This window comes from Kogia breviceps, chromosome 8, assembly GCF_026419965.1.
Source record: "Kogia breviceps isolate mKogBre1 chromosome 8, mKogBre1 haplotype 1, whole genome shotgun sequence".
In the NCBI taxonomy this organism is placed as follows: domain Eukaryota; kingdom Metazoa; phylum Chordata; class Mammalia; order Artiodactyla; family Physeteridae; genus Kogia; species Kogia breviceps.
The window spans coordinates 75,370,948-75,388,336 of NC_081317.1; the positions used below are offsets into that span (position 1 = coordinate 75,370,948).

A 17,389-nucleotide genomic window follows, 5' to 3' on the forward strand; every position below is an offset into this window, starting at 1 on the left:
AGGAAATAGAAAATTCTTTGTCAGATGTCATGCACATTTCAAAATGGGCAAAGATACTCAAGGAAACAAGCCACTTATCAACTACAGTACTGCACAGCAAATGACAAGATTAAAACTGCCTAGGCCTGCTAAAAATCTAATCCTATCCTTTACAATTAACCTTATTAATTCTACAGCAGGAGAAAAGAGAGGTCAAAATATAGGTGAGGGTGCTATTCATTTCCTCCTGGATCTCAAGTAATATAGCAATTATTGCACAACAGGGACCTTATTTCTTTTATAAGGTGAAACATGTCTATCTCTACTGCTCTTCTTTAAGTAAGCCTCCACCCCTACTCCCAATCAAAGAGCTGGGCACCCAAATTAGAACACTGGCAATTATGATAATTATCAAAATATTGGCTCTGATTAGATATTAGATAAATCACCCAAGAGTTTATGCTATAAACATGTGACAAACTCTTTATAGAGAAAAGTTCATTTCATTGTAAGTCTTCTTGTTAATGTAAACAGATGAATGCTCTTATAACATGTACCTGACTTTTTACTCAGACTCATTACCTAATGACTAGTAGTTTCAAATGACGCAAGATTTCCAAACTTCTTTTTATTTACTGGAGCCTTAAAAAAAATCAATGAATTATCTTACGGATCAAATACTGCATATTACAGAAAAGTTTTAAACATGAATACCTTTTTGTAAGCTAACAGCCAAAATTTAAAGGTCACCCTCCCTGTATTCCGTTAATCATCCTTCTGCTTAACAAATCCACTTCACGCTGACTTAAATCTATGCGTCATTTTAAAAAGTTACATTCTGGCGTTGGCAGAAATCTCCATGGATCAAAGCTCTGAACATTTCTTTTTTTTTTAAACAAGAAGCCAGGATTAATAAACTCTCTTCTTTACAAAAGTCCTTCACAACAGTACAATCTAACTTGACAGTACAATCTAACTTGACAATCTAACTTTTCGTTTCAGGGTTAAAAAAAATTCCAAAGAAAAACTCTAATTTTTCAATTAAAAACCAATTCCTGATGAGCCACCCTAGAGTTCGAAAACAAGTAAAGAGTTCAACCATCGAGAGAAAACCACCCTACGGCGTTGGACCAGAATACACAAATCACCAAGCACGGTGCAGATTCGAGCTAAAGTCTAGGCTGGCACACACGAGGACATTCAGGAGACAGCCTTCAGGCGTCGCGACTCTCACAATGAGCCAGGGAGCGAAATGTGAACCTGGACCCATCTTTCCGTCCACAGGGAGAATAGCAAAGGAATGAAATGAGGCCCTTCTCTGCAAGGAGGACCCAATACCTTTCCCAGTCCGTCTGTCCGTCCCTCTCCCGCCCCCAGCCTCCCGCAGCCTCACCGACTGCGAAGACTTTCCTACCTCTCGCCTTCACCGAACCAACAGAGAACCTTCTCAAAAACCCAGACGCGATCGGGAGTGGCTTCTCCGCCTTTGCCGGCGCCGAGAGGCATCCCAGTCGCCAACAACAAAGACGCCTCCCGCTCCCCTCCCCCCGCCCGGCCCCTGCTCGTCCCTCCCGCGCTGCTGCTCCGGGCCTAGCGCCCCCTCCCCGAGCCCAGCCGCAGCGCCCCGGCCCCCGGCGGCCCCACGCACCTGCACCTGAGGGCCGCAGCAAAGGCGTCAGGCAGAAAGGGCCGGGAGAGAAACTCTGCCGCCGCGCTGTCCTCTACAAGGCGTGATCCGCGCTGCTGCCGCCGCCCGACTCTCCCGGCCTGTGGGCGGGCCCGGCCAAAGAGCGGGGACAAGGGCGGCAGTCCCGGGCGCCGGGACAAGGAAGGACGGCGGCGCCCAAGGGGGCCGGCTCGCGCTCCCGAGTCTCGCCTCGCTCCGGCCCTGTTCCTCCACACGGGTTCGCGTTCTGCTGACTAACGGCCCCGGCGCGAGGCGCTGGAGCGGCCGCCTCCGCCGCCGCCGTCGGCTGCTGTTGGGCCTCACGTCCCGCGCGGCCGTGGTCGCAGCTGCCGCAGCCGCCGCCACCTCCCCTTCTGGCACTGCAGACACCACCCAGACCCGGCCAGGTCTTTCTTCTTTTTAATCCTCCTTTCTTTGCTCCCCTTCGGCCTGCCGGCAGCGGGGTTCACTCTCGTGGCGGGAAGGAGGCTGGAAGGGAACCCAGGGGCTAGCAGAGAGCTCACTAAGCTAGGAGTTGGTCACTGACTGAAGGAAAGTGCCAAGGCTGACCCGGACTCCAGCCTGCGAGCGGGCCGGGGGTTGGACGCAGTCCAGTTTAGCCCGACTTCCACCAATCACAAGCCGCCCAGAGGAGTAGGGCGCCGGGAGAGGCCGAGCTGAGTCGGCAGGAAGCGGGGATTGCGGAAAAGAAGAGCCAATAGGAGCAAAGTTTTCCCTCCCCTTCACTTGGAAGGACTGCCACATTCGGACCAATGGGGGAATTCTCGCTTCGAAGAAAGTGGGATTTTTCGCCGGGTTTGAGTTCGCGGATGGGGTGGGGTAGAGACTGGGCTGAGTAAAAGACCCTTGCTGGAGCTGAAGGGCCGAAAGGGGTCGTTTGACCTCCGCGATGCGTCACGTGGGATGCCGGGGGCGGAGGCAGAAATGCTGGTTAAGTTCCTTCCGGGTCAGAGACAGATGCGTGAACTCCGTGGAGATAGTTCCTGGTATCCTAGTCTTGTGTGAATCTTCCTTGTCCCACCGCGAGGTGGTTGTGGTTTCGGCGATGAGCTCCCAGAAAGGGAACGTGGCTCGTTCCAGGCCTCAGAGGCACCAGAATACGTTTAGCTTCAAAAATGACAAGTTTGATAAGAGTGTTCAGACCAAGGTAGGAACCTGCCTATTGCACTAAATCTGACTCCAGGGAGGAATGGTTCAGTGGAGTGGAGGGGAAAGAAGGAAGTGAGAGGAGTTGGCCAAGGCAAATGTGGACCGCAGCCCAGAGTTAGTTTTGGCTGCAGTGTAGCCCTTTCTTTGACCTGGATGTGTTGTGTCCTTGTAAATATATTTGGCGGTCAGCATTTGACTAATTGTACTTAATGAATGGGACCCTCATCAAACCTAAAATGCAAAGGGAAAATTGAGTCGTTGAACGCTCCCATCTGGATTTCATATTTGCAGTAGGAAAATGAGGATTATGACGCAAGTGTCTTTTTCAAATGTTGCACCAGGCTTATGCAGTAACTGTTTCTTTTTGGAAAATCCCAGGCCTATAGATTTGTAGGGAGAATGTGAAAGCTCTTAAGCCCTCTTAGCCCCAGTGTCCACACCAACATAATGGGAATTTCTCTCTCGTTTGTAAGATTGTTTTGAGAATCAAATTATTTGATGAATGCAAAACTGCTTGTTCTGCTGTTTATATTTCTTTAGAAGATTTCTTTAAGCTGGAAGGAAATTCAGACTGTATAGATAGCCAGAGGTCTTGGGTTGTATACAGCTACTAATCTGCTGTTACGTATTTCCCCTTCCTCACTTAGCTGTATGGAGGGGAGATAATTGAAGACGAGCAACTTGGGGGCAGCCGCCATCACATCAGATAAACCTGATGTTAACATAAAATGGAGCTCAAATTTGCTAGGTGTGTGGCTTAAGCAAGTTATTAAATATTTAATTTCTCTGAGTCTTACTTTGGTCTCAAATGAGAAACCCGCCTGTATTTGAGAGGGTAAACTAAATGATATATATAAATGATCTGGATCATTAGTGTCCAACAAGTGATACATTTCCCAACATTGGCTACGCAAGAAAAGTAACTTTTTTTTTTTTTTTTTTTTTGGCTGCGTTGGGTCTTTGTTGCTAAGTGCTGGCTTTCTCTAGTTGCAGCGAGCGGGGCTACTCTTCATTGCGGTGCGCGGGCTTCTCATTGCAGAGCACGGGCTGTAGGCGCGTGGGCTTCAGTAGTTGCAGCACGTGGGCTCAGTAGTTGTGGCTTGCGGGCTCTAGAGCGCAGGCTCAGTAGTTGTGGCGCATGGGCTTAGTTGCTCCGCGGCATGTGGGATCTTCCAGGACTGACGATCGAACCCGTGTCCCCTGCATTGGCAGGCGGGTTCTTAACCACTGCATCACCAGGGAAGCCCCAAAGTAACAGTTAATGGTAACCAGTGACTTCCTTTTTCTTTCCTCTTTCTGTCTTCACTATACAGATATTTAATGAGCATCTTTCATGCACAAGGTCCTATGTGCATGTGTATACAGTGTTCACAGAGCTGACTCTGCCTTCAAGGAACTTATGGTTTTCTGGGTCACAGGACAATAAGCACAGAGATATATAATTATAAATTATGATGAAGGGAAGCACAGTTGAGTAAAGAAGAATAAGGAGGGATATTTTCAATTGGGTGCTCAGAGGACCTCTCCTTTCCCTTAATTAGGTTCAGATTCAGAAGGAAAACCTGGAGCAACATTTGGGAAGACTTTCCCAAGTTTGTGCCTGTCATCAATAGGTAAACCAGAGGAAAAAAGCTGTACTATTCCAAATAGATGTCTATCTTGCCCTGTATTCTTACTCTAAGTTTTTTCACAAGCATTTACTGCTGATTGTTTTTCATCAGGTGATAAAAAGCAGTTTTAATAAATATTTAGCTACAGTGTCGCTTACTGTGCTTGTTGTCCTTGTAAGTACAGGACTTCTTGAACTTATACTTCTTGTTCGAGTACTTCGTCCTAGACTTCTTGTACTTTTCATCGTGTATTTTCTGGTGTTATCTAACAACCATGCCATTATGGTCTGAAATGTTTTCATGAGTCTCAAGTTCAGTCACTAAGTTTCATTTTGTTTATCACTTTTATCATTAATTCCTTTGTCTCTTTTAACTAGTGAGGAAGTCTCATTCGTTCATTTGTAGAACCACCAGGTGCTTTGTGATTGGAGGTTCTAACAAAAACAGCAAGAAATATTTTACTGAGGAAGATCATTAGGTTGATTGTTCATCTGTCTAATGGAGGACTAATAATTGGCTGCATTCATGGCAAATTCTTGAACCAGCTATGTGCAGCTGTCTAAAGCCAAGATTTTGTCAGAAGCATCTGACCTTGTCTTCATTCCTGTGCTTTATAACAGAAAGATGTTTGATTCAGCAACATCTAATAAAGGAGTGGTAAGATGTGCGTGATTCTCTGTAACTCTCCTTGAAGGATTGTAGTAACAATTGACTACTTGTACCTCGTTATTTTGTCATAGTCTTGCATGATAGTTCTCCTTCTCCTTGTCTGCCAAGCAGTTTGTCAGGACTGAAATTAGAAGTTGGATAATGACAGCTGTTTTATTGGAAAGTTTATCTAAGTAAAGCACCCGCTCCCCAAAACACACAGGTGATAACTGTCTTCCTATGCTTGAATATATTCCATAAGAGGAGAGAAGCTTTGCATTCCAAATGGCCAAACTTGAACCAACGGGTCAAAGTAAAAGAGATAGGTTTCAGCTCAATATAAGGGAATTGTCTTAATAGTGAGGAGCATGCACTAGAATTCTGTAACCTCCCCGTCACTGGGGTTATTTAAAGAAGCCTCTATGTCCATTGGCCTGCAGTGCCGTCTCATAACTTGCAGAGGTGAGGTGGAGATGGGAGTAGGTTTAAATCTCTTCTAGTCATTTGGTACTAAAATATTGATTGTATCAATATCAGGCTTGTGTCCCTTATTGGAAAGGCAATAATGTGTAGTGGAAGGAACACTGGACCAAGAAAAACAGCCACATTTTAGCCCCAGTTCTGTTGTTTATTTTGCTTTGTGGTGTTAGTTTACATACAGCTTTTAATCTATACTACAAAGTTAATACTATCTTTTGTCTTACCTGCCTCTCACAATTGCTATGGATATCATTACAAAAATATTTTTAAGAAATAGTGATACAAATAGAACTAAGCATAAAGCATATGATTATTTATGTGGACTTGCAGTTACTCAAAGCTTAAAAAATTAATTAGAAAAGAAATGCATGTTTGTTGAAGAATATTGAAACAACAGAGAAATGTATAAAGTGTAAAAGTGAAAGTACCTTTTTCCAGGCCTATTCCTCTTCAGGTGTAGTCACTGTTAACAGTTAGATGTGTATGTTTTTAGACATCTAAGCACAATATAGTACATATGAAATAAAATGCATTTCTCCTTTCTCATTTAGAAAAGTATGTCAGAACATAGAGATTAAGCTCATTCTTTTTAATGGCTGTATAATATTCTAAATATATATGTAGAGTAGCTTATTTAATTACTTTCCTATTAATAAACATTTGAGTTGTTTTCAGTTTTTCAGTTTCAACTATGACAAATAAAGTTGCAGTGAATTCTTGTATTCACGTATTTGTTCCACGTCAGTTATTTGGTACCAAACATTGTGGTAGATACTAGGGTTATAAGGTTGAGCATAATATACAGCCATGCCTTTAATTGAAGCTAATAGTTTGGTGGGCAAGGTGACAGGCATTAATCAAATAATCTTTTTGAGTATGTTAATACAAATGGCAGTAAGAGCTAGGAAGGAAAAGTCTAAGGGAACCTTGAGTATCTAGCAGGAAGTCTTGATTAAGTTTGGAGGGTTTAAGAAGGCTTCCCTGAGGTCTGAAGGATGGATAGCATTTAACTAAATGAAATGGGAAGAACATATATTATCTTCTTAAGGATGCTGTTTGTTTCATATGTGTAGTTAGCATTGTTTTTACTAGCATGTCTGAAAGTGTTAGAGCCCCAGGATCACATGATTTTGTTAGGGCAGAAGTCAATTTCGTGGTCAATACTAGATCTCACTTTTAGGGGGTCATAGTGTACATTAGCATAAAACACTTAGATGTTTTGCAGTTTAAAAAAAAATTATTTAGCCAAAACTTCCCTGGCTGTGGACTTTGGTTTACATAATACCAGTTGAATGTGAGTTAATTTGGGGGGGAACACACTCATTTTGGGAAACTCTTATTACTACCTTGAAATGGAAAAGGAAAAGGAAAATCTGAGGTCATACTCTATAAATAGTTTTGGAAATAAAGTTTTGTTAAAAATAGCTAATGCTATGTACTTAAGTGTGTTAGCATCTGCGAATACTTGATATGTATTATCTAATTTGATCTTCAAAAATAACCATAAGACAGGTGCTATAGTTATCCCATTGTGCATCTTGGGAAATTAGGACTCAGAGGTGAGTGATGCGCCCAAAGTTACATTAATAGCATGTGGCTGGCTATCCATTGATTAGGTGTAGTCTGTGCTGGGAGACCTTAAAGAATGGGTAGATCAAAAGTCCCTTTTTGTGTCTGTGTGTTGGTTTTTGTTTTTGAATACTGTGTTTTTGTCTATAATAGAAGCAATGTGACACCAGATTAGGGTTGGAACAGAGATGAGCCTTACCGACACTACCCCTAAACACTACCTGTTTGAAATGTTCCGGGGAAAGAGTCTCTTCTCATAAAGTGTGGCCCCCTGGAGTGTCACATATCACAGATATGGGCTGGTTGGAGCAGGTCCCATCGAATCAGCCAGGGCTCTGGAGCAGGGGTGGGGCTCCTCACTCATTTTGTGTGAAAGTAGATGCTAATTCCTTCAAGAGCCTCAGCTGTTTTAGGCAGAAAGCTGTCTTAAATTTAAGGCGATATGATTACATTTATACAGCAGAACAGGATTCTGTGTTTACAAGCACCTTTATTCACAATAGTCAAAAAACAAAACAAAACAAAAACCAAACAAAAACCCCCACAAATATCCTTCAACAAGAGAATAGATAAACAGATTGTGTCAATCATGTAATGAAATACTACTCTGCTATTTAAAAAAAAAAACTACTGATACATGCAAGCATGTAGGTAAATCTCAAAAATGTGTGGAAGGAAAGAAGTCAGGTGTTTCTCACATCTGTAGAAATCTGAACAGTAGTTGCCTTGGGTGGTGGGGGAATTGACTGGAAGGGGTTCAGGACAACTTTCTGGAGTGACGGAAACATGAAGATCACAAGCATTTTTTGAAACTCATTGAATTGAGCATTTAAGGTCTGTGCATGACACTGATATAAATTTTACCTCAATTATAAACAGATACGACAGCAGAATGACTGATTAACTACTCAGATGTCATGAAGTTCTGTTTTTGTTGTTTGCTTTTTTGTTTGGGGAAGTTTTAGAAATACTACCTATTAAGAAAACTATTTTTTTAACTTCTCCAGAAAGAAAACAAATGACAGGTTGACATTCTGTCATATTGAATATGTTAGCTAACCATAAGTCAAATTAATTCTAATAGCTGTCTTCTAATATTTTCCCATTTTGTAAGCTTTTATCTACAAACTCCAGTCATGACCCTTAAGTTAAATATTGTCTCTCTGTAAAAGGAATACAGATGATCGTTACAAAGTGGATCTTGGGAACTCCTTGGTGGTCCAGTGGTTAGGACTCTGCGCTTTCACTGCTGAGGGCCTGGTTTTGATCCCTGGTTAGGGAACTAAGATCCCACAAGCCATGTGGTGTGGCAAAAAATAAAAAACAAACAACAAAAACAAAGTGGATCTTGTTCATAAGATTACTGAGCCTGGATCTTATTTTTCCTAGATTGACTCCAAGATAGAGTCGTAATAATTTAGTTGGCCATGATGCCTGACACTGTAAGATGAATGAATAAAACCTTGCGATGGAAAAGAGTACTATTGGTAAGGCTCATTTTGTTCAGGTAGGTTGGAATCAAGTCATATGGGATCTTTGTCCTATCTCCTCTAGCCCAAAGATGTTGTAATTTAGGAAATGGTCTCAGATTGGTTTAGGTAATCTCCGATGTGAGTAATTTTGGTATGAGTTATGAAGTGCCAGTCATGGGAATAAGTGTTATTTCTTAATCAATGGGTTTCAACAATTAAGGTTTAAATGAGTGAGTAGCCATGAAACAAATCTGCAGCTGGGCAGAAATAGATTCCACTGTAGTTTCAAGGTAACCATCTTTGGCACTCTGGAGATCACCTGGGACTCCCTTTGATCTTTTTTCCAGATTGGGAAGTGCTCTTTGATATATTTCACCAAGGCTGTCTATTACATGGATTGAAATTAAATGTATCCTCCCCCCAATTGACTTCTTATTAAATTCAACATACTTTTTCAACTGACAAGGTGATTTAATCTATGTGTGCTGGGCATTATGATACATAAGAATATTGTACTAAATAAAAGTCATAGTGCTAGTGAATATTCACTATTTTGAATGTTTTGAAGTATTCCCTATATTTTACACAAAATAATCTCATCCATGTTTTGGGATATTTCCTATACCTACATTCCCAAGGTGCTTCCACTTGAAGCCAATAAATTGATTTTGCATGTTTCTTATTTGTTGATGCCTGCTACAATTGTTTTTTTCTACATCAACCATATGTTGTAGACATTTCATTTTATGTACAATGAATGACAACTGAAATTAATTTGTCTTGATTTGGTTTATGTGTTAAGGAATAGTACCATACTCACTGTTGGATTATGAAATTTTATAATTACATTGTCAACACTTGTTTCTTCGTAAAGTTAAATAGTACCCTGTTAGAAATAAAGTATTCTCAGAATTCTTCATCTAGGTAAATTAGTTCACCTGAGAGAGAGAAAGTCATAATGTATATTAACTGTTTCCCAAATGGGTCATTTTCCATTTGGAGAAACACTGTGTAGTGCAGAGTGGTGCTGTTGGACAAAGACCCTCAGGGATGACAGTTACAGGCTGCTGCAGCATTTGTTATTTTTATCTATAGGACTCTCCACACCTGCACAAGTGTTATTGTGAGGTCACAGGCAGGTGTACAGAGAATCGTGTTTGTCCTCAGAGCAACCCTGCTGCCAGCTCACTCCAGCCTAATTGTTATTGATCTTTTTCTTTGACTTTTGTGAAAGGAAGAAATGAAATGAGAAAGGGGATAAACGGATAGCTAACATGCCTAAGATTCCTTTCTGAGATTTTCCTTATCACTCCAGGCCAAATAGCACTTAAATATACTGAATGAATTAAATAAACATTCCTCTTCTGAACTTGTCTATGTATGCCAGGCCCTCTACATGAAGGTAATTATCATTAGGATTCTTTAGTTGCTAATGTAAGCAAAAAGGGAATTTATTGGAAAGATACTGAACTGCTCTCATGAAGCTTAGAAAAGGTGTTTGTTAATTTGTTTTGGTTGCTTTTTTAGTGTCCAAGATTCCCAAGTTGGCCATTTTTGCTGGGAAATTTTATACTCATTTGGCTTTGTGTATATCCTAACTTGATGCAGTCCTTGAACTTTTCAATGTCCCTTCCCTTAACCCTTCCAACTTGCCTCCTGGAACAGACAGTTTACTATCATCAAACAGAGACATAGTGTTGAAAATAAAATTTCGTTCACTTTCTTGCCCTCACTATTCCTGGGAACTCTGTTTCCCTATAGTCTTTAAGTAATGATGTTTTTTCACCCCACATCTTCAACCCCTCATTTAGAACCCTTTCTCCCATTTGTTGCTTCAGTCCATTTTTTCCTTGCTCAGAACCCCAGCTCTTCTGAAATGTATGCCATCAGACTATTATCCCCTCCAGATCCATCCTTACCTCCTCGTTAGTAACCTGGCTTACTGCTTTTCCACACTTTTCCTGTCATTGGACTTAGTGATTGCTACAGCCACATGGATAATCAAACGTCTGATCTCACAGCTTTTAGATCCCCCCACCTCAGAAATCTACTCCCATGGTCAAATGTTAAACCTCATTGCTGGTAACTGCTCCTCTTATAAACTTAAAACAAGCAAACAAACAAAAAGAACAACAAAAAAACCCACTGTCTACTTACCTGGTTTCCTTATTCCTCAAATAACTTTTTTAAACTCCACTGGGTGCTCATGTGCATTAACTTTTCCACTTTTCACTGCACCTCATTCATGTCCTTTTTTCCCTCATCTAGCTTAGAGACTATGTTCTATCAGTACAACTGCTCTTTTGCATGTACTTCAAATCCCTTATCCTTCTTTCCTTCTGTGGTACTTACCTGACAGAATCCTAACCTTGCTTAGATCCAGCTTTCTATCCACCATCATATCTACCAAACTACCTGCATCTGTACCCATACACTCTCCTTCCTGTTACAATGGATGAATTTAGTGCCTGTCTTTGCCTAAACCTGGTCCCTTTCCTTGCACCCTAGAGCTCATTTCTTCTTGCCTACCTTAGGACTTAAAGGCTTAAGACTTCTCAATTGTCCATGTTCTGTTGCATCATCAATCTTTCCATCTGTAATGGGTTATTTCAATTAAAAAAAAAATCCTCCTTAGATAGAACCCATGTTCTTTTCTGGCCCCACCCTATTTCTTTCTTCTTCTTTATAGAAAAGCTCCTGGATCTCCATTTCTTTACCTCCCATTTTGTTCTATCCCTATTTAAATAATTTTTGTACATACCATTCCACTAAAACCACCCTTGTCAAGGTCATCGATCTCTATGTTGCCAAATCTTTGTTAATGCTCAGTACTCATCTCACTCAATTGATCAGCAACATTTGCCTCTCCAGCACTCTCTTGCAATAATTTTTTTCATTCAGCTCAGTCCATGAAATACCATCTTTATGCTGATACCTTCCAAATCTGGAATTCCAGGCCAACCTCTCTCCTAAGCTGCAAAGTTGTATATTTAACTACCTACTTGACCTCTATATTCTTAAATATAAAAAAGGTTTCTTAAGCTTAACATGGCAAAGAAAGATCTCTTAATTTTTCTCTTTCAAACCATTTACTCCTCCAGTGCTTCCCAACTCTGTAAACAACTCCACTATTTACCCAGTTCCTCAAACCAAAATGTAAGAATTACCCTTGATTTTTGGCCTTTTCTCACATTCTGTGTTTCAGTTTGTCAGCAAGACTGACAACTGTTAAATTATCTTAATTTTCATAAACTTCTTATTATTTTGGTAATCGGCTTTTTGTTAGAAGACTATGGTTGACTGAGACCTTTTTACCAAAAAGCATAGTCGAATAGATTGATCTCAAGCTGTTAATTAGAATTCCAATACGGTCAATTTAGACCATCATTCCTATACATAGATGTGGTCTGTTTTGTTTTGGTTTTGATCCGGTTACTATGATGAATAAAAATATTTTTAAGTGCATGCATTGGATAGGAAAAATTTTTTTTGTCAATTTTTGTCAGATTTTAGATTTGGATTTTTGGCCACAGATATCAAGGTCTTATTCAAGACAGTGGCAGCATGGTGTGGTAGAAAGACATTGATCTTGGAGTCAGAAGATTTAGGTCAAATCCTCTAGTATGTACTGGCTCTGTGATCTTGGATAAATTTCTTAACTAGTCAAGATCTTAGTGGGTTTAGCTATATTGCGAAAGTTAAGTAAGGTTTATGAAAATGCTCACATGGTACCTGGCATGCAGTGTTAAGTATTCTGTAAATGCTAGTCCATTCCTTCATCTTACTAAGATGTTCATCATGCTCACATGCTATGCCCTCAGTAATGCCCTTCCTGGTTAATCCCACTGGAATGTCTCACTCCTTCCCTGTGGCATTTATTGCCCTCACCACACATATAATGCATGTCTTGCTAGTTATTAGTATATATGTCTTGGCTTCTTTCTCTTTCCCTTACACATACATACACAAATGCCATCTACCTCTGGCGAGAGGGGCTCAAGCATTTTTTTTTTAACTACTCATGGTGTACTACGCAATATGTAGCAGCAGTTCAGTGCTCTGGAATGAAGGAATGCAAATCAAGTAGTTCTTATTGACATTGTACAATTGATGGTTCGTCTTTGTTAATTCATCTGTCTTTATTGACATAACATCTGTCTTATTGTTATGTAGCAAGCATTTGCAAAAGATGAGTATGGTATGAATCCTTCATTCAGGAATCTCAGACTAGTAACTACTCTAAAAAGTGAAAAAAGGTAAATATGGAGCATTTTCATTTATTAAACTTTTGTTGAAGTATAACATACAACATATAGAAAGTGCAAAAATCATAATAGAGTTCAATGAATTTTCACAAACCGAACCCAGTCAACTCAGATCAAGAGAATGTCACTGGCCTCTCCTATTCACCACCACTCTCTCCTCTAATAACCATTATTTTGATGAATATGAAGTATTTTCAAATAACCTTAAAGTCACGGCTTTTGGAGTCAAAGGAAAGAGTTATAGGTGCCTGGATGACCAGCCTTTCTTTTTTTTTTTTTTTTTTTTTTTTTGCGGTGAACGGGCCCCTCAGTGCTGTGGCCTCTCCCTTTGCGGAGCACAGGCTCCGGACGCGCGGGCTCAGCGGCCATGGCTCACGGGCCCAGCCGCTCTGCGGCATGTGGGTTCTTCCCGGACCGGGGCACGAACTCGTATCCCCTGCATCGGCAGGCGGACTCTCAACCACTGTGCCACCAGGGAAGCCCTGACCAGCCTTTCTTTACAGAAATAATATTAGTGGATGTAGGCAAGCATCCTGATGGATCATCTTAACTGCTTAAATGTACAACACGACTTGATATGATCCTTCTTTGGGATGAAAGAAATTGGTGTGATTTGATTTTCCAAGTGATTGATTTGGTCCCTGTAGGATTTTTGACTTCTAAAACTATCAAGGGTAAATTTGAACTTTCCTTTTGCTTTGGAGTTGATTATTTCAACCTCAGTCCTAAATGTCTTCCAATTTATCTACTTATGAGGTTGAATTACATTTTTAGAACTTTATGGTGCATATTTTCTTAGATATTTTATCACGTTCATTTCTAATTGGAATAGTTAGATTTATATTCTAAAGTTAATGTAATTATTCAAATTGTCCTTACTGAACGGAGTTGTATGACACATTTTCTTTTTTCTTTGTTTTTGCTTTGGCAGAGTTATATGTTATTAACAAAGAAGTATTTCTTCTTGTAGGTGATAGAACTATACATGTATAATAATTTTCAGTGATGGCCCATTGGCATTAGAATTCTGTTGTAGCTTTATATTAATTGCACCTGGTTTTGAAGGCCATTTACAACACGAATATGAAATACCAAGCTAAACTCTAGGGATTGTTTTAAATGCTTTGTTGTTCTGTAAAGATTTATATATTATTAAATGCTCAGCCCTGTCTTACCAGGTGGCTGACTTGTTTGTTTTGAAATTACTCATGTCCCTGAAGTCATCAAATTGATTAACATACTTGACATCATAGTATATGCTTGTATTTATGAATGTTCTATATACCATCATTAGCCTTTATCACAAGACATTATAGTAATATGATATCATGTTTCCTATAAACATGAATGCTTGTAGGACATAATGCTAGAACTAATTTTTAATAAAGTTAGAATAGTCATATGGGATAAGTTGTCATTTATCATCCATATGAAAGAATATTATGGTTGCTTTTACATATGTGATGCTGTTGCTCTAATTTAAACTCCATATTATTGAACCATGGATGGTTCTTTGACCCTCATATGGTGACTTCGTCAGCTGTTCCCTAGTATATTTAAATAAAAAACCTGGTTTATCTTGGTAGTTAACTTTCATCTTAGGGATTCTCTAGAGACACCTTTATTAATGCCTACTTTTTGCTACCCAGTAAGAAAAAATCAGTCAAATTTTACTAAGGCTTCTTCTTCTTTTTAAAAAATCATTTCCTAAAATTATTATTATTATTTAATATAAATTTATTTATTTATGGCTGTGTTGGGTCTTCATTGCCGCACGCAAGCTTTCTCTGGTTGCAGCGATCAGGGGCTAATCTTTGTTGCAGTGCGCAGGCATCTCATTGCGTTGGCTTCTATTGTTGAGGAGCACAGGCTCTAGGCGCACGGGCTTCAGTAGTTGCGGCACGCCGGCTCAGTAGCTGCGGCTGGTGGGCCCTAGAGTGCAGGCTCAGTAGTTGTGGCGCACGGGCTTAGTTGCTCCGCGGCACGCGGGATCTTCCTGGACCAGGGCTCGAACCCGTGTCTCCTGCTTTGGCAGGTGGATTCTTAACCACTGCACCACCAGGGAAGTCCCCATCATTAAAATTTTAAAGTCTAAGTGCCCATTATTTGGTGTCTGCTAAGCAATAAGGAGATGAAAATAAGACCTTGTTCTGGCCTTCGTGGTATTGTAGTATAGCTGGGGAGTTAAGACCAGTGTACAAGAAGTAATAGTGAGCAAACTAGAAATTTTACTGACACCTTCTGGAAAGGCTGAAAAATATGGCCTGTGTGACCATCTGTACATAGTCTCTCCTGCTACTACTTGCGGATAAATCCCACTTCTGGTTTTAACACTTGACTGGTAGAAGTACAAAGAAGTTATGAAAGAAGATGAATTGCTGCTGTTTTAAATTAAACCCGTGTGTCACGTTAGGATTTGATCTGCAACCTTTTGAGGACTTATTTTACAAGATTAACAATGGTCTTTGAAAACATAAGATGTCTTCCCCATTCTGTGACACCTTTGCAAATTTGTCATTGAGTAGTAGAGATACATAACTCCATCTCTTTGTCCCATTGGGCTGGGACTGAATGAAACAATAGAGTTTTTAAATCTGCAAGGCTACCAGTCAGCCTTGAATCTCCGGTGACTTCCCCACCCCTCAATCCAAATCCTTCCAAAAGCCCAGTTTGAAGAAGCTAACAGTTAATCTATTGTTTTAAACACTATTTTAACTCTTAACAATACTATTGCTTACTATTCAGATTTCCTTCATGCCCATTACTTTTGTCTCAACTAGATGTGAAGCACTGTGAGGAAAGAATTGTGTATTGTAAATCTTCTGAATCCTTGCGATGCCTAGCATAGTACTGAGTACGCACTAGCTTGTACTTTTTTCGAATTGTTCCTGTAGACAGCAGAGAGATAGATGGTCATGGTACATGCTGTACTTACTTCTAACCTGTGATACATTTTATAATTTGACTGTTGGAAGGAGTCCTAAACTTGGAGTCAGGTCGAAGCAGGAGTAGACTCTTCAGATTCCTTCCTGTGTGGCTACTGAGTCACTCTGTGTAAACATGGGTAAGTTATATCAACTCTCTACAAATTAGAATAACAATAAATAACAATACTACTTTCTTCCTTCCACACAGGGCTGATGTGAGAATAAAATAAGAACTATAAGACAACTACAGATTTTAAAAACCTGTGGAAATAAAATGTAGTAGTGTTTTGTTATAGGTGATTTGCATCCTTCACTTCAGAACACACCTTAATTTTATCCCTTAGTTTTTTTATATTCTTGTCAGCAAAAACATCTTTCGTTTTTAAGAATGAGAAAATGCTCTCAACTGAAGTTAGGTAAGTCACATGTGAATACTGCGCTCTAGACTAAACGAATCATGGCACAAACCTAATTTTTTGTGGCTTGACTCCCCAATCAGTTGTCAGCATATACAGGTTATTCTTATGATATATTAATGTGACCAGAACAAGGCAACTATCGTTGAAGAAATTAACTAGCTTCAGTATGGCAGTTGTCCTTGTATGCCTGTACCCAAGTAAATGACATACAACGCTGATTTATTTTAAAAGATAAAATCATTTGATTTGTGGACATTGCCAGTTATTATGTTTGGAAGAGTTAAATCCATAAATTCCTAAAATATGCTATTAGAAGGAAATAAATATCATTGTTCTTTTTGTTTAATACATGCTAAACAATGGTTGGTCAGTAGTTTGTCTCTTTTAAGATCCCTAACTTGGGGCATACCATACTGGTTGGACAAGATCTCAAATTGTGACTAACTTAATGAGTGCTTATAAAAACACATGTGTTGCCTCATGACACTACACAATTGCTGCTTGAGTAGGGCTTTTTGCATTCCAATTGGATTGTACATAGTTGGCCCATGTAGCTCACTACTTAGTTTACACCTTATTTTTTAGGTCTCAGTGTATTGAAAATCTGTGAAGAACATGGTAGAAAAGTAAATCCTCCTCTTTGCTTTTTTTTTCCGGCACGCGGGCCTCCCACTGTTGTGGCCTCTCTAGTTGTGGAGCACAGGCTCCGGACGCGCAGGCTCAGTGGCCATGGCTCACGGGCCCAGCCGCTCCGCGGCATGTGGGATCCTCCCAGACCGGGGCACGAACCTGTGTCCCCCGCATCGACAGGCGGTCTCTCAACCACTGCGCCACCAGGGGAGCCCCCTGTTTTGTGCCTTTTAAGCAAATAACATATAATACTGCAAGGTTACCTTAGGAGCAAGCAAGCAGGTTTGGCCCTATTTGCAAAACAGTTAATACCAGTGTTAGAATTTGAGTCAAAACATAGGGCAAAAACGTAGACAGAATTTTACTCTGCAAAATTTTGTGCTTTTCTTTTTTTCTCTTTTCCTGTACTATTTAGAAAACCTTGAAAGCTGTAGGGGAACACTTTCTACTTGTAACTTTAATAGAATGCCCTAAACTAAAAGGCATCTTTTTATGGGTTCTGCCTCTGCTGTCCTGATTAATTGTGTGACCTCAGGCAAATCTCTTAATTCTCT

General features: G+C 40.2%; 2 protein-coding genes across 2 annotated transcripts in view; one reads left to right on the forward strand and one right to left on the reverse strand.

The window, feature by feature from the left end:
- ABHD17B (abhydrolase domain containing 17B, depalmitoylase) overlaps nucleotides 1-2,327 on the reverse strand; it is a 39,107-nt gene extending 36,780 nt beyond the window's left edge. Inside the window, exon 1 of the mRNA XM_059072739.2 lies at nucleotides 1,628-2,327. The gene's annotated coding sequence lies outside the window, so the exon portion shown is untranslated. The remainder of the gene's footprint in view (nucleotides 1-1,627) is intronic.
- C8H9orf85 (chromosome 8 C9orf85 homolog) overlaps nucleotides 2,246-17,389 on the forward strand; it is a 62,166-nt gene continuing 47,022 nt past the window's right edge. The window contains exon 1 of the mRNA XM_059072750.2: nucleotides 2,246-2,813. Coding sequence (XP_058928733.1) covers nucleotides 2,556-2,813 — 258 coding nt within the window. The 5' untranslated portion in view covers nucleotides 2,246-2,555. The remainder of the gene's footprint in view (nucleotides 2,814-17,389) is intronic.